At 31.6% G+C, this 27,422-nt stretch overlaps 1 protein-coding gene across 5 annotated transcripts in view; it reads left to right on the top strand.

The window, feature by feature from the left end:
* The window catches only part of Dpyd (dihydropyrimidine dehydrogenase), an 816,845-nt gene that overhangs the window by 247,676 nt on the left and 541,747 nt on the right, over window positions 1-27,422 (top strand). For all 5 annotated transcript variants that reach the window (XM_003478953.5, XM_063254705.1, XM_063254712.1 and 2 more), the window contains 2 exons: window positions 5,050-5,131; window positions 11,450-11,537. In XM_003478953.5, coding sequence (XP_003479001.2) covers window positions 5,050-5,131; window positions 11,450-11,537 — 170 coding nt within the window. The remainder of the gene's footprint in view (window positions 1-5,049; window positions 5,132-11,449; window positions 11,538-27,422) is intronic.

The raw sequence follows: 27,422 nt of genomic DNA, 5'->3' as shown, positions 1-27,422 counted from the left end.
TTGTCAGTTGATTTCTTAATGGCAGCCATTCTTTCTGGAGTGAGATGAAATCTCAATGCTGTTTTAATTTGCATTTCTTGAATGACCAGTGATGGTGAACATTTCTTCATGTATTTATTTGCCATATGTATATCTTCATCTTAGAACTGTGTGTTCATCTCAGATGCCATTTTTGGTGAGAGTCTTTGAATTTGGGGGGGGGGGCTTGATGTTTTTCAATTCTTTATATGTTCTGGATATAAGTCTTTTGTCTGAGAGGTTGTTGACTAAAATTCTTTACCATTCTGTGGGTTTTATTTTCACTCTGTTGGTGGTTTCGTTTGAAGTGCAGAAACTTTTCAATAGTATGAGATCCCAGTTGTTGATTCTTTGAAGTATTTCCTGTGCAGCTTGCATTTTGTTCATGAATTCTCTGCCTACCCAATATCTCCAAGATTCTACCTACCTTTTCTGCCAGTAGATTTAGTTGTTCTGTTTTAATATTTATGTCTTTGATCCATTTAGACTTTAGTTTTGTACATGGTGATAAACATGGATTTAATTTCAGTCTTCGACATGTGGAGAACCAATTTTTCCAACACCATTTGTTAAAGAGGCTATCCTTCCAGTGAACATGTTTAGCCCCTTTGTCAAATCTCAGGTGGCTGAGTATCTTTGCAGTTGTGCTTGCATCTTCTAATCTGTTCCACTGATCCTCAGGTCTATTTCTTTGCCAGTACCATTCTGATTTTATCACTGTGGATTTTTAGTATAGTTTCAAGTCATGAATTGAGATGCCTCCTGCATTGCCTTTGTTGCTCAGAATTGCCTTTGCCATTCTAGATTTCTTCTGTTTCCAAATGAATTTTAGGAGTGTTTTCTCTAGATTTGTGAGGTAGGTTAATGGTTTTTGATTGGGACTGCATTAAATCTGTGTACCAGTTTTGGGAGTGTGACCATTTTCACAATGTTGGTTCTTCCTAGCCAAAAGCAAGGAATATTCTTTCATTTTCTAATATCATCTTCAATCTCCTTTTTTAGCATATTATAATTTTCAGCATATAGGTCTTTTACATTCTTAAGTTGATTCCTAAGTATTTCATTTTTTTAGATGCTATTGTGAAGGGCGATATTTCCACATTTTCTCTCTCAGTGATTTTTTTGTTTGTGTAAAAGAATCCTATTGATTTTTGAGCATTGACTTTGTATTCAGCTACACTTCTGAATTTATTTCTTCTGGTAGTCTTTTAATGGAGTTTTTTGGGGTTTTTATATAGAGTATCATATCATCTGCAAATAGTGATAATTTAACTTTTTCCTTTTCTATCTTTATTCCTTTTATTTTTCTCTCTTGTCTGACTGCCCTGGCTAGCATTGCCAGAACTATATGAAATAGGAGTGGTGATAGTGGACATCCTTGTCTTGTTCCTGATTTAAAAGTGAAAGCTTTCCATTTTTGTCCATTTAGTATAATGTTGGCTGTTGGTTTATCATAGATGGCCTTTATAAGATTGAGGTAGACACCATGTATTCTGAGTTTCTTAAGGGTTTTTATCATGAACGTGTGTTAGACTTTATTGAAAGCTTTTTCTGCATCTATTGAGATGACCATGTGGTTTTTATTTTTGGCTCTGTTTGATGTTGTGAATTACATTTATTGAGTTGCATATGTTAAACTATCCCTGCATTCCTGGAATGAATCCCACTTGGTTATGATGTATAATCTTCTTGATGATTTGCTGCATTCTATTTGCCAGTATTTTATTGAGAATATTTGCATCAGTGTTCATTATTGAGATTGGCCTACAGTTCTCCTTTTTGGTTGTGTCTTTCTCTGGTTTTGGTATGAGAGTAATACTTGCCTCCAGGACTGATTTAGGGAGAATTGCTGCCTTTTCAATTTCATTGAAGAATTTAAAAAGTATGGGGATCAAATCTCTAAATTTCGTGTTGAATTCAGCTGTGAATCCATCAGGACCTGGGATTTTCTTTGTTGGTAAGTTTTTAATTACAGTTTCAGTTTTTAACAGCTGGTATTGGATTATTCAAAATTGCTACATCTTCTCTGTTGAGTTTTGGTAGTTCATATCTTTCTTAATATCTGTTCATTTCCTCTGTTTTGCATTCTATAAGAGTAGAGATTTTCAAATTAGGTATTTATGATCTTTTGAATTTCCATGGGATCTGTAGTAATTTCCCCCTTTTCAGTCCTTATTGCATGAACTTGTTTTTTTTCTTTCTTTTTCTTTATAAGGTTATCTAGAGGTTTGTCAGTTTTATTTATTCTCTCAAAACCCCAGCTTTTTGATTCATTAATTCTTTGTACTTTTTTTACTTTTAATTGCATTAATTTCTGCTCTAATCTTTACAATTTCCTCTCTTCTATGAGCTTTAGGTTTGACTTGCTCTTCTTTTTCTAGAAGCTTGAGATGAAGATTAGTTTATTTGTGCTTGTTCTGTTTTATTGCCATGACAATTTATCTCTATATATCCTTCTTAAGACTGCATCCCACAGATTACAGTATGTTGTTCTCACACTTTCATTGAATTGTATGTATTGCTTTATTTCTTCTTTTATTTCATCTGTAGCCCACTGGTTGTTCAAAAGGTTGTTATTCAATTTCCATGTATTTATGCAGGTTTTGCAATTTATTTTGCCATTAAATTCCAATTTCAGTGTGATATGGTCAGTTATTATGCATGGGATAATTTCAATACCTTTGCATTTACTTAAGAATGTTTTATGGGATAATGTATGGTGTATTTTGGAGAATGTCCCATGTGCAGCTGAAGAATGTGTATTCTGATGCAGTTGAGTGGAACACTCTTAAAAATCTACTAAGTCCAATTTCTCACAGGTATCATTTAGTTCTATTACGTATTTGTTGACTTTTTGTCTAGTTGATCTATCTCTTCGTGATAATGGGCTGTTTAGGTCCCATGTTATAATTGTGTTTTTGTGTATTTGGTTTTTCATGTCCATTAGTATCTGTTCCTTGCCATTCTTATTTAAGTCCTCTCAATTTTTATTTCCTCTCTAGAGTTTTGAATACCTGTGAGTCCCCAAATTTAAGCGGTTTTTAATCTCTCTCACAGAGCCCCATAGCTGTTTGTGTCAATATATTATCCATAGTGATTAAGAATCTTTCTGATAGTCTTTAAAGGCAGCACTTCCTTTGTGCTCAGAGCATTCAGATGAACAAAGACATAAATAATGTAGTAGGAATTCAGAGGTCAGCTTGGGATATTCTTAGCTCTAGCCTAGACTCAAATTCATTTGTACACAAGACTTTATATTTCTAGCTAGATGAAAATTCCATTGATAAATAACTAATTTTATAATATATATAAATTTTGTAGTCATTTTAATAGTATACTTTGCATTTTTGATAGCCTTGAACATGGTGACTTGTTGATTGCTTATTGTATGTATGAAAATTAATTTGATATTGCAGTTCTTATGACCGAAGAATGAGAGAATTCCATGTATTCCATGTACACTTTAGAAGACTTCATCGGATGATTACGAAGCCTCTTTTTCAATAATTTTTCATTTTATAAATGAATTTTGAATTTCCTCTATGAGAGAAAACTTATGTATTTTATTAATTTAAAATCATGGTCTCCATGTGCATCCATGTTCCCTGAAATGACCAAAGATTGGTAGTCAATTATAAATATATGCCACATTTTCTTTATGTATTCATCTACTGATAGGTCATTTCCATGATTTAGCTATCATGACTTGTCCTGCTATAAACATAAGTATACCTGTATCACTATAATATCTCTTTTAACTCTCTTGGAAAAATACCAAGCAGAGAAATAGCTGAGTAAAGTGGAATTTCTGCTTTTGCTTTTTTTGATTAATGTCTAATGATTTCCACACTAGGTGTACTAGTTTAAACTCCCAACAAAAATGGGGGAGATATCCTTTTTCCTTCTCAGATTCACCAGAATTTGTTATTCTTTGATTTCATGATGATAGCCATTATTTCTGAAATAAGATGCAAGCTCAGTGCTATTTTAATTTGCATTTCTCTTATAATCAGAGATATTGAACCTTTATTTGTGTATTTATTGGTCATTTTTACTTCTTTGAAGTGTTTATTCATCTCAGTTGCCACTTTTTGATTGGGTTATTTATTTTGAAGTTCTAGAATTTTAAGTTCTTTGTACCTTCTGAATATTAGTGCTCTGTCTGAGGAGTAACTGATAATTTTTTTCTAATTCTGTAGTTTGTCTCTTCTCTCTGTTGATTCTTTTGTTTTGCACATTTTTAATAGAATATAGTTCCATTTGTTGATTCTTGATGTTATATCTTATGCAAGTCATTGCCTATGTTTATGTCAAGAGTTTTACCTATTTATCAGTGGATTCTGTTGTAATATTTAGCATATGTACGTATTACATTTTATATGCATTTTACTCAAAGTTTATTTTATAAGTTTTATTATTTTAGGAATTCATAGAATTTTTTTTTTGTCTTTTTCAATTTTATCAGTAACGGGGATCGAACTCACGCCTGCCTGCTTGCAAGGCAGGCGCTTATGCCACTGAGCTAAATCCCCAGCCCCTTAATTCATAGAATTATTAATCAATAAAATACAGAATTAAAAATTAAAATTTTACCACTTATTTATTGTTTACAATTTATTTATTTATTTATTTATTTTAAAGAGAAAAAAATAGAAATAAAAACCAAACACTTCCAAAGCAGGCTAATAGGAGAGTAATGATACTTAACACATTGCATATTGTTATCTTCATAGAACTTACTTATACTACAAGGTATAGGCATAATATTGTCCAAATCATAATAGCACAAATCATCATTTTCAATGATGTTACAATTTTTATATGAGTTTCTACTATATCTTTTTAATCCATGTACTATTTTACAATGGCAGTGAAAATGGGGATATGCTCATGCTCACATTATGTGATGTAGAAATACCCATAGAAAAATATTTATCCTTTTAACAGTGATCAGTAAATAGATAGTGCATTTTTTAAGATTTTTAATTTTTTTTACTAATGTTTCTTTCTCTCTCTCTTTTTTGTTTTCAGTACTTCTGAAATCCCTCAGTTCCGGCTGCCATATGATGTAGTGAATTTTGAGGTTGAGCTTATGAAGGACCTTGGCATAAAGGTAAACAAAAATCGTAACAACTATAAAAGTATTGCTCAGAAACATAGGAATAACAGCTTCTCTAAAGATTTACAGCAAATGACATGCATTTTAGGAAAGAACAATTAAAAGCAGCACCAAGCAGAAGCAGAAAGACGCTTTTCTTTGCTGAGGGCATTTGTCTGTCTACTGTCTGAATGCCACCAGCCTGGAAAAGGGCAATCAATAGTTCTCATCTGGCAAGCCTGCATGTGATTAATTGTCTGTAAGACACAAATTCCTAAATTGCTTTAGGGGTTCAATGCAGCTAATGGAAGGATTTGGTTTCTTTAATCACATTTCTTCATACAAGTTTTATGCACCTGAAATATTAGTATTTCACTGTTTGGAAAATAATTTATTATAGTTTGTTTATTTACTATATAAATGATGTCATTATTGTTCAGGTGAGGATCCTTTTAAAACCTAAGTAATAAATGAGTGACATAGAGAGCAGCAACTTTGTACTTTTTATTATTTTGTGAACTATTTGTAGTACTTTTAAAAGTAGATAGAAATTTGAATATTATATTGAGACTATGCTTAGGGGTCCTTGTTCTATTCCATTAGTTAAAAGTATCATACTCTGGCTCTTCACTTGAGCATATTAATATTTTTGTTGGAAAATATTAATTTTTCATGTAACAATAGAAAAATGATTCACATAATATATTCTCTCAGGATATGCAGAAGGTATCGAAAAGTGGTTAGCAAACTAATCTCAACTCCAAGGAAGCTGAAATTAGGCAATAAAAGTGGAAAAACTCAAGTCATATTTTATGTTTTTACATTAATATTTGCAGTCTATTTGACAGTATTTGTCTGATAAGAATTTTACATGAAATTGCTAAATGAAAAGTCCAGTAGAGACCAAGATACTGAGGGAGGGTGGGAGGAAGAAAAGGATAGGAAATATCAAGAATTATGATGTGTTATGTACGTGCTCCAACACTTCACAATGAATGTAATTGTTATATACTGCAGACATACTAGTAAAAACTAAAGATCAAGAGAAAAAAACACAATGTTCAAAAATGACAGCATTCAAAATATAATTTAGGGGTGATTACTTATGAAATTCTGGAAAGTTCTTTAAATGTATTTCATTTTGAATTTAAATTCTTACATAATTCTCATTAGGAAAGAATAATTTATTAAAACTTCGAACTAATGTACTTCATATGCCTGCCAATTAAAGACAAAGAAATTATGGCATGTTAAAGTCTTTTATACATAACTTCCAAATTACATTCTATTTCACGGGAACAGACATTTTGCACAAATTAGAGGATATATATTCCTTATATTTATAAAATAAAATATAGTGGACAATGTACTGAGTGTAGAAACTATACATTTTAACTACAGTTATTCACTTTCTAATTTTATAGTTAGAGTACTTTGACAAACCAATCTTTACTGTTTATCAATACTTTTTTTGAAAAATATGCTACTACCATTTGGGTAAAACATATCTGTTTTCATATGAATGAGATTTCACTGAAAACATATAAGAATCTGATAATACAGATGGTCTTTGGAAAGTTGTGGGAAAAATTGTCACCATATTGCATGTTTGGATTTCAAAATCTATGAATTTATTCCATTATTTAGAAGAAAAGCTACAAAGAGAAACCTCTCAATTTGTTTTAAGATGTAAAAGGGGTAAATTTACTTGCTTTGTAAACAATGAATACAGTTCTGAAGAGAGGTATCAGTAAGATTCTTTTTCACTTTGGGGTCTCTAATTCATTCAGAAGATGGTCTTAAAACCTTTCTGACCTGTTGACTTTAGCTTTAAGAGACTCCATTTTCAAAGGAGTCACAACACTCAGCTTCTCATAATTTATGTTCTGTTTGTCTCCCTCAACTAACAATATGTTCTTCAGAGTCAAAATAGTTTCTTGAAAGTAAAATGACATTTTCTCTGGTTTCCTAGCTATGCCCCATTCAGTGTATAAAATTTCTGTGAATTTTATGGTTTAGCATTTTCTTACCTTATTTTTTTCTTTAGATTTGTTTCATTTATTTAATAAATAACTTTACCTTTGACAGTATGCCAAAGACAGAATACTCTAGAATCATTCTTTTAAATTTCAGGTCTTTACCTGTAATAGTTTAAAAATCATTCACATATTCTAATCATTCTAATCATATGTCTTCCTTTTTGCTGAGAAGTTTCTTTTTTGTTTTGTTTTTATTTATTTTAGTAGTATAAGTTTTCAGTTAATGCTTTTTACCGTCAACTTTGGAAGTAGTTACAAGTACATGCCGCAGTTTTTTCCTTTCTTTTTTAAAATCCCCTTTCTCTTTTCTCTTTGTACCCTCCTTCTCTCCTTCTCTAATTCCCCTATTACAATTTTCATCCTTGTCAGTATTATTAATCATAGTTCATATTATGGCTTACAATGTTTACATTATGCCATATATATATTATATTGCTATTTGAAGTAACTCCCATTATTATAGTATTATTGGAAAACAAATATAAAATCAGATTATATGTCAACTAGAAGTAGAGATCTGTTCATTAATATCTACAAAAATAATTTTACTTAAGAAAGCTAGGTATTAAATTCTTCTATTTTCTATCTGAATGATTTGGAAAAATTAGGTCTCTTTATCCAAATTTTCTAACAGAAAATTGTAAAGACATATGTATTGTTTCATTTTAAACAATAAGTATCACGTTTCAGTTGAAGTAAGAGTTCTGCTCCAAATAAATATAAATATTTATCCTGCACAATAAGTATTATTAGTGATGTGAATAGATATTATGGATACAAAAATATTTTATCGAAGTACAAAATATTTATTACGTGGACTTTTTGACTTTAGTTTTGAGCAGTTGACATTTAAAACTTTTGTCTTAAAATATTTGAAACTTCTGTTGCACCAAAGTACTAAATATTATACTGAACTTGAAGTGGGGTGAATTTTTATTCTGAATTTATCTAAGAAATAACTATTTCTATGTTATTAAATTCATTAGCAGAAGGGAGTAATACTGAAATCCATATCTAATAAAATCGCTGTGTAAGATATTACATGTGTAACATCTTAAAAGTACAAGGTAGAAGAAACACAAATAAAACAAAATTTCCACTGTGATTTTCTGTACTGTTAGATCTATTTCACAAATAATGTTGAGATTCCATAAAATATCAGCTACAGGAATATTTTTGGTGTCAGTAATTGTCTTATTATTTTGCACGTCTCAGTGAAATTTCTCACTCCTAATGAAACCAAGGATTGTATTTTTGTGAAGCGTCTACTTCCAGTTCTGTCTGACAGTTGTATATTTATTCAGTAGCAAACACTCAGGTACTGAAACTTTGAGGAAGGAGAAATTTGAATAGATTTCCAGTAACAGAGCAGAGTCCTGAGCCTGTCACTCCATTGAATATTATTGTTATTTTTCTGTTCTCATTTTCAGTAGAAAATGCTGCCAAGTGATGAGTATCATCTGTATTTTCCCCAAGGTCTGTGCACAGTTAAATGAAGTCTTTTATTCTCAATTTTAGTAGTTTAACCCAAAATGTCACGATAATTCTAAGACATCTATACGCAAAAGGAAAAATCTCCATTATCTCTTCCCCAATTGCCTACTAAGGTGGCATTACCTTGCAGAGATACAAAATGTCTGCATCTTTCCTACATAATTATAGCTTTTCATTTTATGTGGCAGAAGGATTGGGGTCTTTCTTTGCATTTGGTAAATAGCACAACACTACTACATTATTGAACTAAGCCTCGAGACATGCATACTTACACACAAACAACATTTCAGAAAGGACGGAAATTCTTTTTTGAAACATCTTGCTGAGGTAATGGATGATTTGAATTTGGAAACTTCATTCTTATTCATTTGTTAATATTTAATTTAGAATATTTAGACCTGTTTTATTTCACATTTAAGCTTTTATATGCATGCATACATATGTATTTAAATTTGTATTAAAATTGTTTTTATAAGTAACAGAATTATCCGTATTTCTTTTTAATAAAGTAAAAAATATCTGTGATTAAAAACTAAAAGAATTTAAAATTTTAAAATCTCACCAATAGATACTTTTAAGGGATCTATTTCTACTAAATAATAATAATTTCATTATTAGCTTCTATATGTTTACTATTCCAGTTTACAGAATGACATTTGATGTGTTCAAACTTTTCAATATTAGTATTTTACCTTTATTATAAGCTTCCAACGCTTAGTTTTTGGTAATATAACAAAAGAATTAGTTTTGAAGACAAAAAAAATGGTCTTCCATAATTTAGTCTCTTATCTTTCCCATCATGTCTCTGTCCATTCCTTGGTTTGTACTATATGCTCCAGAAATACTACTTTGCTGGTCTTTCAAATATAATATGCTGTCCTGGGTCATGCCAGCCCATAGTTGATAGGACACAGGAAGTCAGTACATGCCGGAGGAAAGTTCTGTGCTTAAGTACTCTCTAAATGCTAAATGCAGTCAGTGTCTCACTGGTTAAAAAAAAAAAAATAAAATAAAAATAAAAAACTTCTGTTCCCCTATGACTTACATTAGATGCTAGTTTTTAGGAATGTATTGCTTTCAGAAATCAGAGGAAGTACTAGGCTTTGTGCTTTTTAGTTTGGGGTAAGGAATGCAAGATGCAGTCATTTAATTCATAGGCTATATATTGGCTCACATGTGACAAATGGCTCTCTACACAAGCTGGCTAGTCACTAATTGTAGCCTTCATCTTCCATTCTTTGGAGTTCAAATATCTTAAAATCACCAGCATACTCATTTCTTGCTCATGCTGACCAATCCGTGTGACGTTGTCAATATAATGGATCATACTGAAGTTCTAGGGGAAGTCCATATTGCTTCAGATTACATATATTATTTCTGATGTTAACATAGCCTTGAGACAAACTGTAAATTAGTATTCTTATCTCTTCTCTCTGAGCATGAACTCTTTTTGATTCATTTTTTAATTGGAATAGCAAAAATATGCCTTTACCAAAGCTGTGGCCACATACACTGTCCTTATAAGTTTGCCTTAGCACTAGTACCATATCTATCCCAGAAAATACAATTTCAGGTTACTCTTTAGGCAAGCCTGCATTACTTTATATTCATACTCTAGGAATCATCTGATCCTAGAAAGAACCAAACTGGTGATTCAAATGCAGATTTTACAGGGAGCAGACCCACTGTCCTCTTGCCAACTGTACTCTGGGTAGTGTATGTTGTTTCATTTACTCTCTCAAAATATCAAAATGTTTTCATGTAGCCTTCCCAACTATGATAGATATTATAGCTCTTATTACAAACACCAAAGTTCTAACATGGGGATTACTTCAGCTGACAGTTGTAACAATTTCAATTATGCTCTCGGAGACGAGAAGAATGTTCACTGACAGGGTCAGTGGTCTCAAAGGTCCACTGTAAACCAGAATTTAGTCAGGCTCCATTATTTATCCCTCACATAGGTCTCCATTCTCATGTCTCCAGGATTCATGTCAATGAAGAACCTGGCTCCAAATTCCTTTTAATATATAGATGTTCCTCTTACCCAAGTGCCTGGATTCAAGGCCATCACTCTTGTTGGGGAATACATTTTAAAATGTTTACTTTCCACGATATTTTAGAATCCTTGCTCCTAGGAATCAGGCTTCCTTTCAGTATAACTAGTACCAGACCTAAAATTGACTCTTGTCTGAAAAAAAAAAAGTCTAAGGATTTTGATTTTTAATTTGGTAAACAATCTCTGTGTTTTGACTTTCTTCATGTTTGCTGGACAATAATCCTGATAGGAATCCCATTTATTCCTGCTAAAGACCTAAGTTAAATCCTACTTTCTGTCTATATTCTCATTTTTATGGCCTTGACTAAACTCTCCCATTCTCTGAACTCCCATGTACATATGTTGATCACATTTTTTTTAATGTTATAGTTATGGTATATAAATATTCTGCCCTTGCCTGACTAGGTGGAGGCAGAGACTATGTCTCATTTGTCATTTTATTGTCTCAAGTATCCCACACAGAGATTTGAGCATATTAAGTAAGCTTCAAAATTTTACTGATTTGATTTTAATTTTCTTCTGACTTTTTTCTGAATTTACCCAAATGTAAAATATTAGTATTATATTTAGATACATCTTTATGTAAACCTGTATGCTAAAAGATAAGAATATCCACATATTATTTATAGATTGTTATAGATAGATTTTTTGACTGAATTTATTTTGATGGAAATGTTAAGATTTTAATTAACTAAGTACCAAAATATTATTATTCAACTTGTTTAATGTTGTTTTTCTTAGATACAGTGTGGTAAAAGCCTTTCAGTGAATGAAATGACTCTTAGCACTTTGAAGAAAGATGGTTACAAAGCTGTTTTCATTGGAATCGGTGAGTAAGTGGCTTAGTTCCAAATATTTTTTACTTAAAATATATGTTGAGTATTTGGCAAAATCTCCGCAAAATGATTACTTTCGCCTTTTTTATTTGCATTTTTTCTTGGTACATGTTTACAGAACATAATGTTTGCATTCCTTGTGGAAATTTGGTACATGTACATAATACATATTAATTCCATTTTTTTCATCATCTTCCCATTTGAGAAAGAGCTCCTTTCTATTAACTTTTGTTTTGCTCTTTATTGATAGTTTGTGTTCCTCAAATAAGAAAAATCATGCAATGTTTAACCTTGTATGTCTGATTTATCTCACTTAATATTGTTATGTGAAGGTCTATCTGTTTTCTTAGTCCAATCTGACTCAAATCTGTCCTTTTTATGGCAGAGTAGTATTTAACTGTATTTAAATAGTGCAAAAAGTAGTCCTTTATCTGCTGAAGAATATGTAACTTGCTTTCAACATTTAGCAGTTTTGAGTTGTGCTGCTCTAAATGCACATATCACTGTAATATGATGTCTTTAATTCTTTCAGGAAGATACTGAGATGGGAAATACCTAGGTGAAATGGAATTTCTTGTTTTAATGTTTTCAGCAATCTCCCTACTGGTTCCAACACTGGTTGCACTACCTTATATTCTCAACAACAATGTAGAAAAGTTTGTTTTGCTCCTCAACCTAGTGAGCATTTATTGTGATTTGATTTCTTGACTATAACCATTCTTTGGGGGGCTAAAATGGAATCTCAGTGTTGTTTTAATATGCCTTTTTTTTTCCTTTTGTACCAGAAATCATGCTTATGAGGCAAGTGCTGTGCCACTGAACTATATTAAGTTTACCATGATTTGCATTTCTTTAATGGCTGTAGATACTGAGAATTTCTTCTTGTATTTATTGGCCATTTGTATTTCTTTTTCGTAAAATTCTCTTCATTTCACTCTCCAATTTTTTGACTCTTACTTGAGGGGAATGTCTCCTTTCATTCCATTTCCTTATAAAGTCTAAATATTAGTGCTTTCCTAAAGAATAGCTGGCAATTTCCCCCCATTCTATATGTTGTATTTCCATTCTGTTGTCTGTTTCTTTTGCTATGCAAAAGCTTTTGAATTTCATATGATCCCATTTGTTGAATCTTGGTACTATTTTCTGTGCAAATGAGGTTGAGTTCAGAAAGTTCTTGCCAACACTTGTGTCTTCAAGAGTTTTTCTTATTTTATCTTCCATCAAATGAAGTATTTTCTGTTTTAACATTTTACTACTTTGAGCCATTTTTATTTTAGTTTATGACATGGTGATAGATATGGATCTAAGTTCCATCTTCTGTATAAGGGTAGCCAGTTTTTTCAGTTTTGTTTATTAAAGAGGCTGTGTTTCCCTCAGTGTATAGTTTTTCTTCCTTTGTCAAACATAAAATAGATGAATGTGCTTGAGGTTATTGCTGCATTCTCTGTTCTGTTACACTGTTCCTCATGCCTGTTTTTTTGAAAGTATCCTGATGTTATATTAGTACTTGTTTACGATACTATAGATATGTAACAAGGGCTAGATGTTGGGGGTTATAATGCTCCCTATTTTACTCATATTATTTAGTATTGCTTTTGCTGCTTTGGGTTACTTCTAGTTATTTTTTTAATAATGGAAATTTTATATGTAAGACCAAACATCAGCAATTAAGCTGCATCATCTTAATTATGAGTAGTCTTCAGCAAAGCAGGCTTTTATCTTCCCATTATCTGGATACACTACTGTCATAAAGGACAATCTAGGAAGTAAATTGTTTTCAAGTCACACCATGGAAGCCCAGAATCTGTCTACATGGTGTGTCCCTTTTACGATAATACAGTTGCTAAATTGATAATGCATATCAGCATTTTCTATTCATATTTTATTTATTTTTTAAAAATATGCTTAGAAGTTTTTCTGAAATTCTCAAGGAAATATGGAGCCATTGAACCGCCAGGTATACTTGTTTGTATATTTACTTAAATATCCCATGTATGTTGATTTTTCTAAACTTTTTTCTTCTATTAATTTTTACTGGGAAAATGGAGAGAATAACAAGTACAATTTAATCTTTCTCTTACAAACTTTGTTATTTTCTCAAATGATTGTACACTATACAATTAATGATATACCAATGAAATATGATAAACTGAAACTCAATATAAGTCCACCTTCAAATTTTTCAACTTTTCCTCTCTGCAGTTTACATTTGATACATATGAATCTCTAAATAATGAATGCACGTGAATATAAATTTTTCCCATTTTAAAAATAATCACACACTGGGAAACATTTATTTTGGGACTGTCCTCTTTCTTTGCATATCTAGTTATATCATCATTTGTGTTTCTTTGTTCATTACTTTTTATTACTACAACACTATATATATATATATTTGTATTAGATAATTGTTAACAATTAATTGGGAAACACTGTCATTAATTTTTTTTAGGTAAAAACTTTCACTGGAGTCTAGGTGTGATGACACAAGTCTCCAATACCAGAAATCTGGGTGGTTAAAATATGAGATTTGTAAGCGTAAACTTAGCCTAGAAAATTTATTAACTTAATAAGATGCTCTCTCAAAATAAAAAGAAAAATAATCTGGGAAGAAGCCCTTAGATTAAATCCCAGTATCACAAAAGAAAAAAATTAAAATTGAAATTTATACTATCTTATAGCTCCTAAACTATTGTATTGAACTTCATTCCTTTCAGAACCTACTGCCATTTGGTGAACATTTTGCACAATGCTATTTTTACCAAAATTCAATGTTCTTTTTTACATCAAAAACAAGAAAATGTTCTGATATTGTATCTAGCTTTCATCTTTAGAGTTGCTACACCAAACTTGGTCTACCTATCAATGTTTCTTTTGTACTGATAATTAAATTTAAAATATAGCAAGTATCTATTCTATGAATACCAACAATATTGAGTCTACAAGTTCTTGTTATTTTCAAGAGAATGAAAAAGGTAGGCATTAAATCTGAAGTATTCATGTTTTCATCTAATAACTACTTAAGATTTATCACTGAGCTTTCCTACAGGTGTTATATATAGAAGATATCTTTTTCATCACTAGATTACTATTGTCTAGTACCACTATACGTATTTGTGTATCTACAGATCAGAGATGTATATCTGTGATTTGTAGATAAAATATCACAGATATATATCTGTATCTACAAAAAAATTTTAACTAAAGAAATAGGGCCAAGTCAAGAAGTAGTGTATTTAAATCACTCCAAGTTAACTGCATAAGAAGAAAAATATTAAATTTGGAGAGATTAAATGATTTATACCTGTAAGTGATGTTGATTGTAAGAGATAACTTTTATCTGAATTAATAATCTGTGAGGTTTTGTTTTATCTCACTCTCTTAAAATACTTTACATTCATTTTTGAAAACTGTGCCTAGTTTGTGTCAGTGGTCTCCATTTGACTCTGTACTGTGTGAATACCATGTTGAAATTGTAGACTCCTTTCATATGTATGTTGTTGTACATTTTCATGCAGAGAACTGAATCTTTTGAAATTTTGTTGTAGTAATGTGAGGGCTGCAGTTATGTTCTGTTTCAGTATTTTGTATGAAATATATACAAGAATGTTTCATCCTGTCAAAAAGAAAAACAAAGGTTTAGTTCGTAGAAGACAAGTACCCTTGTTCTCCTGGAAATGCTTATTTGACATTCTTGATTGTTGTTTTGGGAATTTATGACCTTTCTATTACTATATAACTGTCTGTTAGTCTCAGAACCTTACATGTTTTTATTCATTAACCTTGCTATTATATCCTAATTAAACTTCACTCACATTTTATCTACCCCTTTTGACTGAGTTTCGAGAAGTTATTTAGGATATAGATTTGCCTTTAATTTTTAAAAAAATTTATTAGTATGTATTTCATAAAGGAGAATGCATATATATTATATCATGTTTCTTTTTTCTTGTTTCTTTTTAATCCTCTTCTATTTCCCTCTCTCCTTCCTAGATCCCCTATCTGATTTTCATTCTTGGTGATACTATGAATTTTAGCTTTTGTTATGGCATATAATATTTACATTCATTGAAGATTAGGCTGAAACCAGGGCTGGGGATTTAGTTCAGTGGCATAGTTGCCTGCTTGTTAAGCACAAAGTTATGAGTTCATTCTTCGATACCAAAAAAAAAAAAAAAAAAAAAGGAAGAAAATAAAAAGATTAGCCTAAAACCAATCATATTATACATTTAGTTGGTGCCATGTTACATTGTGAACTACCTGTGTCTTTGGTCTGCATGTGATTTCTATATTCATGCTTAGAAACGTAAATAAGAAGCCAATTCTTTCTCTCTTTAAATTTATGATGCCGATATTTTACATGTTGTTTCTGCTTTTATCTAATTGTCTACAACTTGACCATATAACACACCTTGCAGTTGAAGTGGTAGGAAATGTAACTGTCAGCAGACTGGACAGATTCCTCATTAAACTCCTGATATTATAAAGAAAAAGGAGAATAGATACAGAAGAATGAAGTCATCCAAAATTCTCTTGCAGGGATTGTTGACATGTGATATATGAAACTAATAAAGACCATTCGTAAAGAAAAGGATTTAGTGCTTCTGTGTTGGTTGCATAGACAACTTAGCAAAAATGGAGATACATTTTTTCTCTATAGTTGGAAATATCTTATTTGTAACAACCCTTACCTTTCCTTATTTTACTTTATCTAAATTTTTTGTTTTATATGATGTAATATGAATAGTTCAAGAAACGTTGTCTTCATACAAATGTTTCTACATTTTCTCTTTTTAAATATTACATGTGATTTAAAGTTATATTTAGATATTTTCCCCTATTGCTAACAGCCTTTACTAAGAAATCTATCTCATTGAATGTATATTATTTTAATTTTTAAAAAAAATTATGTCTCTTTTGTCATGAGATGTTTAGTTTTTTTTTTTTTTTTTTTTTTTTTAGATGAGATACAGGCTGTGTTTCTTTTCAGCATTAGACTTAGTTGTCTTTTTAAGAAGATATTTTTAAGAATTGTCTAAAATTTTGATTTTTGCTAACTTGAAAGCACTTGCACAGTGTGTTACTGACAGTGTTTAAAATTGATTTAGAGCACAGACTTACATGATGCTTTCTCATAATATTGGATATCTCTCTTTGACTAGTATTAAAATTAATATAATAGATTGAAACGCTGTGTCTTTTTTTAGCATAGTAATAAGTTCATTGCATGTTTATGTAGTTTTTAAGATGAGAAGTATTATCCAGAACAAAAGAGTCAAAATAGTAGATTTTTTTTTTTATGTTTTTGAAAATTTCTTTACTGTCTAGTTGAAAAGACACTGCATCAGATGAGGTAAGTGCTCATTTGCACAAGATGTTTTTCAGTTGTGTATGATTGTTTGGTTTGAGGTTTGTGATTTTTACATCTATTCCAAATTGTTTATAAGTTGTTTTTTTAGAAAAATGGCTTACTAGTATGTTTGATAGCCACTGCTCTCCATTGTAAGGACCCTGAAGTACTAATCACCGTTTTCTCATAGGATATTCCTATTTCCTCCAAAGCAGCTATTCAGTCATATCATATAATATAATATGCAGAACTGGATGTGGGGACAAGCTGGGCATATGTATAGCTGTTTTAAATTCTTTGGTTAATTCTATTCTAAATGAGGTATAAAACCTATTGTCCTAGATGACTAAAGAAAAGGGCCAATATAGATTTTGCTTTCCTCATTATGATTATCTTGTTTTTCTCTCTTTCTTCATAAAACACAATGGTGCTGAAAATAAGTTAAATAAGCCTATGATGAAAGGAACATTGATGAAGACAGTTACAGATAACTGATAAAACTTAACATAGTTTTCTGATAAATATATTCTTATTTCTTGTTTTCAAAGTCTATATGAGAGAGAAAGGGCTATGAATGAAGTCACAGTGAAATATTTTATGATGCTCACAGTAGACACTGTGTTAGAAAGTGCCCTCAGAATTGTAAAGATGAGTAGTCACTATAACACCACCTTTGTTTGTGTCTACCCAAAGGTTTTCATTTGAATTCACTTTTTGTTATCATTACTTCCTTTCTTAATGTTATCTAACTACTATGGTACCCTCCTAATCAGTCCATTGGGCCACTATTATCCACGTAAGAGAAATATTGAATTTGTGGAAATCATATCTTATTGTGTCATTTTCCCATAGCTTGCTACTGTTTTGTGAATGAATAACGAATTTCAGAGCTTGGGATGCAGTTTTCTAACAGAACACATGCTTTTCTCTAGGTCAGAGATTCAGTTCCCAGCACCAACAAGGGAAAAAGAAAAGAAAGGCAAAGAGAGAAAGAGAGACAGAAAGAGAAAAAGAAAGAAAAAGATAGTAAGAGAGTGAGGGAGAAGGAAACAGGGACATGGAGAGGGAGAGGAGGAGGGAGAAAGAGGAAGATGGGGAGAGAGAGAGACCCAGAGGGAGGGAGGGAGGGAGGGAGAGAAGGAGAGGGAGAGGAAGATTCCATGAACTATAAAATCAGGCTTTCAAGGGTTCTGATAATTTGGTCACATGTTGTGTCTTCTCTCCCACTATTTTATCTTAATTTTTATGCATAAACCTAGACTCATCTTTGATCTTATATCAAAGTTCTTATTTTTAAATATTCTTTTTTCTCCTAGACACCTGATTCCTCTTAGAATGATGTCCTCCAGACTTCATTCTTTTCATTCCTAAATTCCGAGTCTTCCTCATTTTACCCCTCTTACCTTTATGTCCTTTCTTTTCTGGGTATTCAAACTTTGAACTTAGCACTTTATTTATAGTATCTATTTCCCTGTTTTTATTGATTGGTTATCTGTTTGTTTCCATTAATTGAAGTCAATCTCCTAAACTCTGAAAATTCTGTCATGTTTATTGATAGATATTTGTTGGCTTAGCAAAGTCCCTGGAATATAGTGGGACCTTAATAAGCACTTCTTAAATTAATGATTCTGAATGAAGTTGTTTTGACAGTTTGCCAAAATAAATTTATGGGACATTTAGCATTTTGGCAATTTTTGAGTACTGTAAAAGTGACCAAACCGAGGCCAGATATGCCTTACCTTGTTGTAAGGTTGGTATTACAGGATTAACGGAATACACAAGTAGGGACGGTGATACTGTTTATGTTAGTACTGGTAGCAGTAACTAATATTATTCTTGAGGAAATTCTTGATATAATCTCTGCTAACTCTGAAAATAGTCCTTGAAATAGATATTAGCATTTTTATGGATAAGAAAATTAAGATTAAGAAAAACAAAAGAAACATGGCCACTAAACATAGAAAAAGAATCTTACAGTGATGGTAGGATATTTTTAACAAATGCAAACATCCATTCTTCAACATGAAAGGCTGTTACACACACAATAACTTAGCCATCATATTACCTCGTGACACCTGCTTACATTGTAACAACCCACTTATGGTTCTTGAACATGCTGACTTTATATTCTGAAAGAATTTATATTTAACCTCAGTTTTCCCATTGCTGCCACTGTTTTTTTTTCCAGTTACCATTATAAAGATTTTTTTTTTTTAAAATGTGAAGGCTCCCAAATATTATAACAGCAAAAGAAGGGATAATTACAAGTAAGAAAATCCATTGAGAAATTGTGATATTAAATCTGCTACAATGTGCCCTTCAGTTAAATCTCTTGTGCCTTTTAGAGCCAAAATTCTTCTCTATAAAATTATTCTTAATTAGCATCTTAATCAGGAATATCTACCTTGTACATAATCATGGATGTTTCGTATTTATTTAGAAGAAAATTCAGTAGAGTGTTTAAACCACTGTCTTCTGTCCCAGTTAAAAAGTGGAATTATTTAGTCAACATCCACATTTATGAGTAAGATATTTTCAAATAATAAACTTGTCTTTACTGCAGGAAAAATTAAAAAGCTATGGAATTTTTAAAAGCATGGTTTTCTTTCTTTCTTTCTTTTTTTTTTAATTGTACCAGGGATCAAACTGATGAACTTGCACTTACCAGGCAAGCAGTTAAACCACTCAGCTAAATCCATGCAAACTACAGATATTTTGCAAATCCATTTTTTAAAGAATTGTAATATTGTTTAATCTTGTGTCACTTGTAAATACAAGAGTATGGTTTTGAGATGGATCTCAAGACACAAAACACTGAAAATGAAGGAAATGGAATTCCAGCTGAGAGTTCATTAAATCATTTCTTAATGAGTTCATGCAAAGCTCCAGAAGGAGATAAAATATATATAGGGCAATTATTCTTTGATAGTGTTAACATATCTATAGAAAGTGCATATTAATCTGTAAGAGGAGATAGTGGGGGCTGGCAAACTTTAGAACTATAGAAGAAAAGAAAGAATCTGAGTAAATACTGGAAGTACTTTTTAAACCACTGTGCCAGGGATGGGAATGTAGCTCAGCAACATAGCACCTGCCTGGCAAGAACAAAGTCTTGAATTTGATTTCTGGTGCCAATAACTAAATAAATAAGTAAATAAGTAAATAAAGTCGCTGTGTCAGTGGATGGGAGTTATTTGAGCACATATAGTGAAATATAGAGATAAATCTATTTTACAGGTGTTTAAATCTTTTTCTGCTTCCAAACTTTCCAAGGTAGTATTGATCCCCAAATAGCTGATTATAGAGGACTGTGCTAATCATACCAATGAGTCATCTTTTTTCTATGATGGTTCTTTTTATCCAAAAACAACATGTAGTAATATGATACTAAAATAAATGTCTCAACTTTTTAGGCATTCACTGCATTCAAAATAAATCATATTTTCTTAAAACCATTTTCAATTAGGCTGAAATTAACCCCTTTAACCCAAAATCTACCACTTTTTAATAAGACCATCATTTACTATCCAGACATTCTTCCAAAAGTTTATTCTTCTACATTATATCTATAGTCTTTCCTTTCTGGGGAAAATCTTCCAATCTGTTTGGAAACGCTAAGGTAATACTTTTGTCTCAATACTTTTGTTTCAAGACACTCTTACACTACACCAGCTGAAAGAAATGTGCATTTTGTATTCATACATTATGAAAAATGTTATATATCATTCATAGTAATGAATACAGTACTCCTTTATTATTATTGGGGATTTATTTTATTTTTATATTTATATTCCACATTTTTGGCACATACCTTAACACAGCATAACACAAAGTACGGTATTGTTTAAGTTAAAAAATTAAGAAAAGAATATCAATGTAATAACATCTTGAAAAATTTTGAGACTATGTTTCTCATTTAATCTTTAAAATTAATGGTCCTTACAAGCATCTACACTATCTTCTGTGCTGACCCAAATTCAGACAGCTGTATTAGGTTTGCAGTGTCTCAGAGACACTGTTAAGTGATTCTTTGTCATAATTTTGAACACTACAGTATAATACTGAATTTTAGGGACTGTGAGAATTTTTGCCTAATTTTTCTAAAAGTAGGATTATTTCCCTGAAATTGTTGCATAGCATTTATGATGCGTTAAGGAAATTCTTCCTAAAGTAATGTCTTTTTCCATTGGTTTTGGAGGCCCCTACAATGGGCTTCAATCTCCTGCCAAGTGTTAAAGTGCACAGCAGAAAGAAAGAGCAGGAGACAATTAGCAAGCAGTGGGGATCTGGGATCATCAGTTGTTCACAGGGAACAAAAGGCCACAGGCAGGCAGAACCATGGCATTTATTGAATGAGGAGATTATTGGATCACTCTAGGTGGTCGTAATTTTAAAGGAATGAGGGGAATGAGGGTTTTACTCTGGAGTGTCCTTAGTCTGAGTAATCTTAGTTTTAGGCTTAGTCTTAGTCTCAGTCTTATTTTAGTCGTAGTTTTACTAAGGATGGCCCACCCCAATGACATAATGGAATGTCTCAAAATGGTGATGCCAATAATCCCCAGGTTCCTTTCATCCCTTAGGGAAATATGTAAAACTAGCTATAGTGAATTTGTGGTCCCTAACACACTGGTAGAAGTTCTTCAGTAGTATAGGTGATGAACATCTATTTAAATAATTTATGAATCCACTAGCTGCATTTCTTTTAAAGTGTTCTATAAACCATGTTACTCAAAAATTTACAAAAAGGCATACATAGTGTTTTAAAACATTAAACATTTTGTTTTCTTTTGAGTTGTTTGGCTGGAGAAATGGAAGAATTTCTACTATATTTCTATACATATTTCATAACATAATTATATATTTCACTTATAGTAATTGCTTAAATTAAAGGAGAAAAAAATGAATTTTTCATTGTTCAAGCATTAATTTTCTTAGCATAGTGCTCTGTGACTTAGGCTAGTACAAATCAGTTGATAAGAGAATTAGAAAATTATTGAAGGAAGTACAAAGATGTTCTGTCAATTGCCACTATTTATAGTAACAAATATTAATTTCTTCTTATTTATACAGGCTAGAAGTTTGAGATCAAGGTGGCTGCATAGATTGGGTTCTGGTTAAACTCTTCTCAACACATGATGTATTACCTAGTGTTACTCTCATTATTTTGTTACAAAATTTTGTTTTACCTTTTACCCATAAAATAAATGTTAAAAAAATTGGTACCCATCAGTGGATTAATCCACTTTTGTTAGAACCCGTAGGAGCCAATCACCTTCAAATTATTCACCTTTCACCACTGTTTTATTGGGAAATCAAGCCTTCAATACACGAACTTTTGGAGAGCAGTTCAAATCCAGACCGTAACACCATAACACAGAAAGAAGGTTTAGTGAGAGAGGCATAATAAAGGATATGGAAGTGGCAGAGGTAGCTTCAGGTTTGTTACAAGATCCTTGTGTTGAAGTTTTAATCTTCAACTACTGGCATTATTGGGAACAGTGGAAACTTTAATTGGTGGGGCCTCATTGAAAAACAGGTGGGGAGAGAGGCTTTGAAGGGATATGTTATGCTCCTCAATCCTTCTCCATTCTCTTTTCTTCATATCCATTGAGCTGTTTGATCCACTATCGCTTCCATCGTGACAATCGGCCTCCACACAGGCCCAGGTACGATAATGCAGAGGAATCATGGACTAAAATCTCAGAAATTGGGATCCACAATAAACCTGTTCTCCTTTTGGGTTTTCTCAGATATTTTATATATGTGACATAAAAGTGACTAATGCAAAGCCAAAAAATACTAGGTGTAGTTCTAAGTATGCTTTATATTTCTTTATAGAAATAATTTTTTCCAAAGATTATTTCCTACTAAAGTAGGAAATTTTGCATTACTTATTTCTTTTATTACTTATTTCTTGTTTTTAGAGGTTACAGAGTATCATCTTTGTCTATCAACAAGAGATAAAATATATGAAAAAAATTTTTTTACATATAAACAACTTTAAATGCTTCAAATCTGTGTACTCTAGAGTGATGTGCCTTTTAAGAGACTTCATTAATAAACAAATAGTGTCCCTAGTAGCAAAATTTGTTTTGGTAACAATGTAATTGAATTTTATATCAAATTAATTTTTATTCAAATCTTGATTTTTTTATTGTTTAAGGACCATCCAGTACAATCATGTTCTCAAGTCCCCAAATAGAAGCTATCTTGGTTATGTGACTCTATCTAAATTTGCTGAACTCATATCATTCAGTAATGTTAATGAGATATATGAAGAATTAATATATGGGAAAATAGTACTACGATACGTTATTTCAAATATTAACTCCAATTATATGACATTAACATACGTGGTTAAACGTATTTACTGAGAATGTTTAAGAAAGCCTTTTTTTGTTTGTTTTTATTTACTCTCACATTTGAGATAGATAAGAAATCTTGATGCATGTTATCATCAGATTAACCGTGCAGTGCCACCTGGCGTGCAGACTGAAAGAACAGTACACATCAGAGGCTCTGTCATACCTGCTCTACCACACAAAAACTTACATGGTAGAAAGTAAACAGATGTTCATTTTTCTTGTGCTACTGAGATAAATTGTGCATTCAGCTTTTAAGTCATGAGTTAAACTTGGAGCAAAAGATATTGATATTTGGGTTAATCCATCCAAAATTATAGTAATACTTCCATTTATGGGAAAAATGTAATTTTTAATAAGAAAATTACTTCCTTGGATCATAAAGTTTTTATTGTTTCTACTTTTCTTTCTAAATTTAAATAGTAGTTTTGCTTGTCGAGGCTTAAGGTCTATATTCCACGCATATATTTATCAGTGCTAGAACAACATGGTTTAAAATTGACTACTGTTTAATCTCCCCCTAGTAAGTTTTCATTTTATTAAACAAAATACTTTTTTAAGTAAAGTTTATTGCATAGTCATATACCTTTCCCCTGTTCTTATTCTCTTAGTGTTAGAATGTCATATTGGCTGCCCACATTTTGAAATGTATCTTAGAGTTTACACAGTATGGTTACTAACATAAATGGGAATTGAAAATTGCAAAAAAAGTTATAATATATTTAAAAACAGTAAAATCAATGTACCTAATATTTAATAATTTTATTAATATATGTATAATAAATATAGTAGCTGTATTTCTCGGATATAACATATTTATAAAAACAGTATACCACTTTAATGCAATTCATAAACAAGAATTTTATTAATATAAGTATAATTTATATAGTAGCTACATTTCTTGGAATATGATTAAATTCTGTTCATTACTTATTTTTAGTTTTCAAAAAATAATTTTGACTTCCATATCTCTAAGGGCACTGTATATACCTTTTAGATATTGTAAATAAATCTGCAATGAACATGAGTATACAATTATCTCTTGAGAATTGAATTACTCAATCATTGGTATTTCTATGCTTATTTTTGGGCAATCACATACTGTTTTTCTTAATAGCAACACCATTTTACTCTTCCCCCAATAAAACATGAGTCCTAATTTCTCTATTATTTCCAGTATTTTTATATAGTAACTAATAGATATTATTTAGTCTATAATAATTTTTAATTTACATTTTATATTGTCTTTTTTTACCAAGAATTTGTAATTTATAAAATTAATGAATGGATGAATTAACAAATAAGAACATCTCTCATAAAATTCTTGACATTTTTTGACTGTGTTATTATGGTGACCTTAATTAGATTATAAACCAAGGCAATGAAGAAAAAGAGTTAAATTCAGCAGTAGAGAGATTTGAAAGGGACATTTACAGAAAGGAATGTTAAGTGGCAGAACTTAAGAATTAGAATTTAAGTTCAATTAGAGCTTTTGCGTTTCTAATTTCTAAAATAATGTTAAATTAGTTATCTATAGTTATTCTATAAATGAACCAATAGCAAAAAGTTCAGGTTTTGTGAGGCATAATGTCTCTTTTGTAGCTATTAACTGTATTGTAAAAAATTGAAATAGTGACTATGCAAGCATAAGTGCCAGGAAATACTTACTTTAAAAAATACAAGGACAAATTTGATTATCAGGCTATGCATCAAGGTATTATTTAAGAATTATTTATGTTTCTATATACTTTGGAATCCACAAGAAATTTTTAAAAGAAATCTATGTACAATATAAATTTAGCTCTGTATAATCAAATTAGCTCTTTACGTTCAATACAATTTATGTTATTTTGAGAATATGCACCTTTAAGAAATATGGTATGGGCCCAGCATCCCAAATCCCCAGAGGATGCACGGGCGGTCCCTGCAGGCCTATCTGGGCCATGTGCAGCTACCTCCAAGTGGCTAGCAGGGGCCTGCATTCTGTCCCTGGAGCCAAATATGTGAGAGTTGAATCCCAGAACACAGGGGAAGCTTTCGAACTCCCAGTGGTAAGACTACACTCAGCGTCCAAATCACCAGAGGGTACACTGCAGTTCCCCCTGGCCTAACTGGGCCATGCCCAGTGACCTACAAGTGGCTAGCAGTTGCCTGCAGTCTGTGCTATGAGCCAAAAATGGGCCAGGTAATTCCCAGCACATGAAGGAAACTTTGGAAATCACTCCAAACCCACCAATATAGGAATATGATAAAACAAAGGAGCAAAATGCAATCTCAAACTTCCAGCCCAAACCAAGCTAGCCTAGGAGACATGGACACCTGAAGTCATATACCTGAAATTCCTGACATGATAACAACTGAAGTAAATAAACAACTCTGAGAAGCTATAAAAGAATTCAGACCAGAAATTATCTCCCAGGTAAAAGAAGAAATGATAAATGTAATGAAAGAAATTATGAACACATCTAATGAAGACAGAAGTAAAAACTTAGAGGAACAATGCAAAAAGATGGAAGTTCTGAATGAACAATATAAGAAACAAACAGAATGCATTAAACAGATTCAAAGAGATATACAAGAAATCAAAAAATCCATTAAAAGTTGGCAAAACTGCCTCAGTGAAAGTGAAGATAGAATTTCAGACCTTGAAGACAAGATTGCAGCTAGTGAAGAGGAAAGGTAAGCTCTTTTAAAAATAACTAGAAATCAGGAAATAATTCAATAACTGCAAGATGATTCAAAGAAAAACAAAACAAGATAAATAGGTACAGATGAAAAAGAAGGTGACAGCACAAGTGATAACAAGAGGCTCTTTACAGAAGTAATAACTGAAAATTTCCCACACATGAGAATGGAAACCAGCATACAGATCAGTGAAGCATATAGATTTCCAAATAACCATAGCCAAAATAAAACTACACCCAGACGTATACTAATCAACATCCCAGAAATCCAACAAAAGAACAGAATATTAAAAGTTGCTAGAAAAAAGAGAGAGATAACCTATAAAGGAAAGCCTATCAGAATCACAGCAGACTTCTTGACACAAACAATGAAGTCAAGAAGAGCATGGAGTAAAGTATTTCAATTCCTAAAGGAAAACAACTTCCAACCCAGAATGATGTACCCTGAAAAACTGTCCTTCAAAATGGATGGAGAAATAAGATACTTCTATGACAAAGAACAGCTGAAGAATTTCATGACTACAAAACCAGTCCTGCAAAGAATACTGAGTGACCTTGTAGATAGAATAGAAAAAAAAAAAAACCACTAAGCAAGGAAAACAGTTAAACAGAGTGGAAAGGTAAATAATCAACAGCAAAAAGATAACATGTCAAAAGTAAACCAATATATATCAGTTATAACCATTAATGTAAATGGCCTCAATTCACTAATTAAAAGAAACAGACTGCATAATGGATCAAGAAACAACATCCAACAATATACTGTCTATAAGAAACCCATTTAACCCTAAAGGAAACTCATAGCCTGAAAGTCAAAGCTTAGAAAACAATACTCCATACTCCATTAAACACGATCCACCAAAAAAGCAGGGGTAGCTATTCTGTTTGCAGACAATGTGAACTTCAAACCAAGATTGATCCAAAGAGATAAGGAATGCTAGTTAGGTGAAAACTTCAAGAGGAAGAGATAACAATCTTAAATATATATGCACCAAATTTGGGAGCACTCAGCTTTACAAAAACAAGTATTGACAGAAATAAAAAAAAGTCAAGTAAGTAATAACACAATTACAATAGGAGATCTTAACATGCCACTGACACAAAGGGGCAGATCAACTATATAGAAAATCAGCAAAGAAATAACACAACTGAAACACACCTGTGAACAAATGGACTTGGTAGATGCATACAGAGTGTTCACCCAACAACATCAGAGTATACAGCAGCACATGGAACATTCTCTAAAACAAACCATATACCATCCTACAGAAGATGCTTAACTAAATGCAAAAAAATTAAATTATCCCATGCATGTTATTGGATCATAGCACCATGAAACTACAAGTTAATGACAAAAGAAACCTCAAATACCTCACAAAAATGGAAATTGAATAACACAGTCCTGAGCAATCAATGGGTCACAGAGGAAATTAAAGAAGAAAGTAAACAATATATACAAGCAAACAAAAATTCAAATACATC

This window comes from Cavia porcellus, unplaced genomic scaffold (assembly GCF_034190915.1).
Source record: "Cavia porcellus strain 051 isolate PalLab524CR breed Dunkin Hartley unplaced genomic scaffold, mCavPor4.1 scaffold_1, whole genome shotgun sequence".
NCBI lineage: Eukaryota > Metazoa > Chordata > Mammalia > Rodentia > Caviidae > Cavia > Cavia porcellus.
Note: the sequence above shows the minus strand (reverse complement) of the source record. Positions and strands in the feature narration are given on the sequence as shown.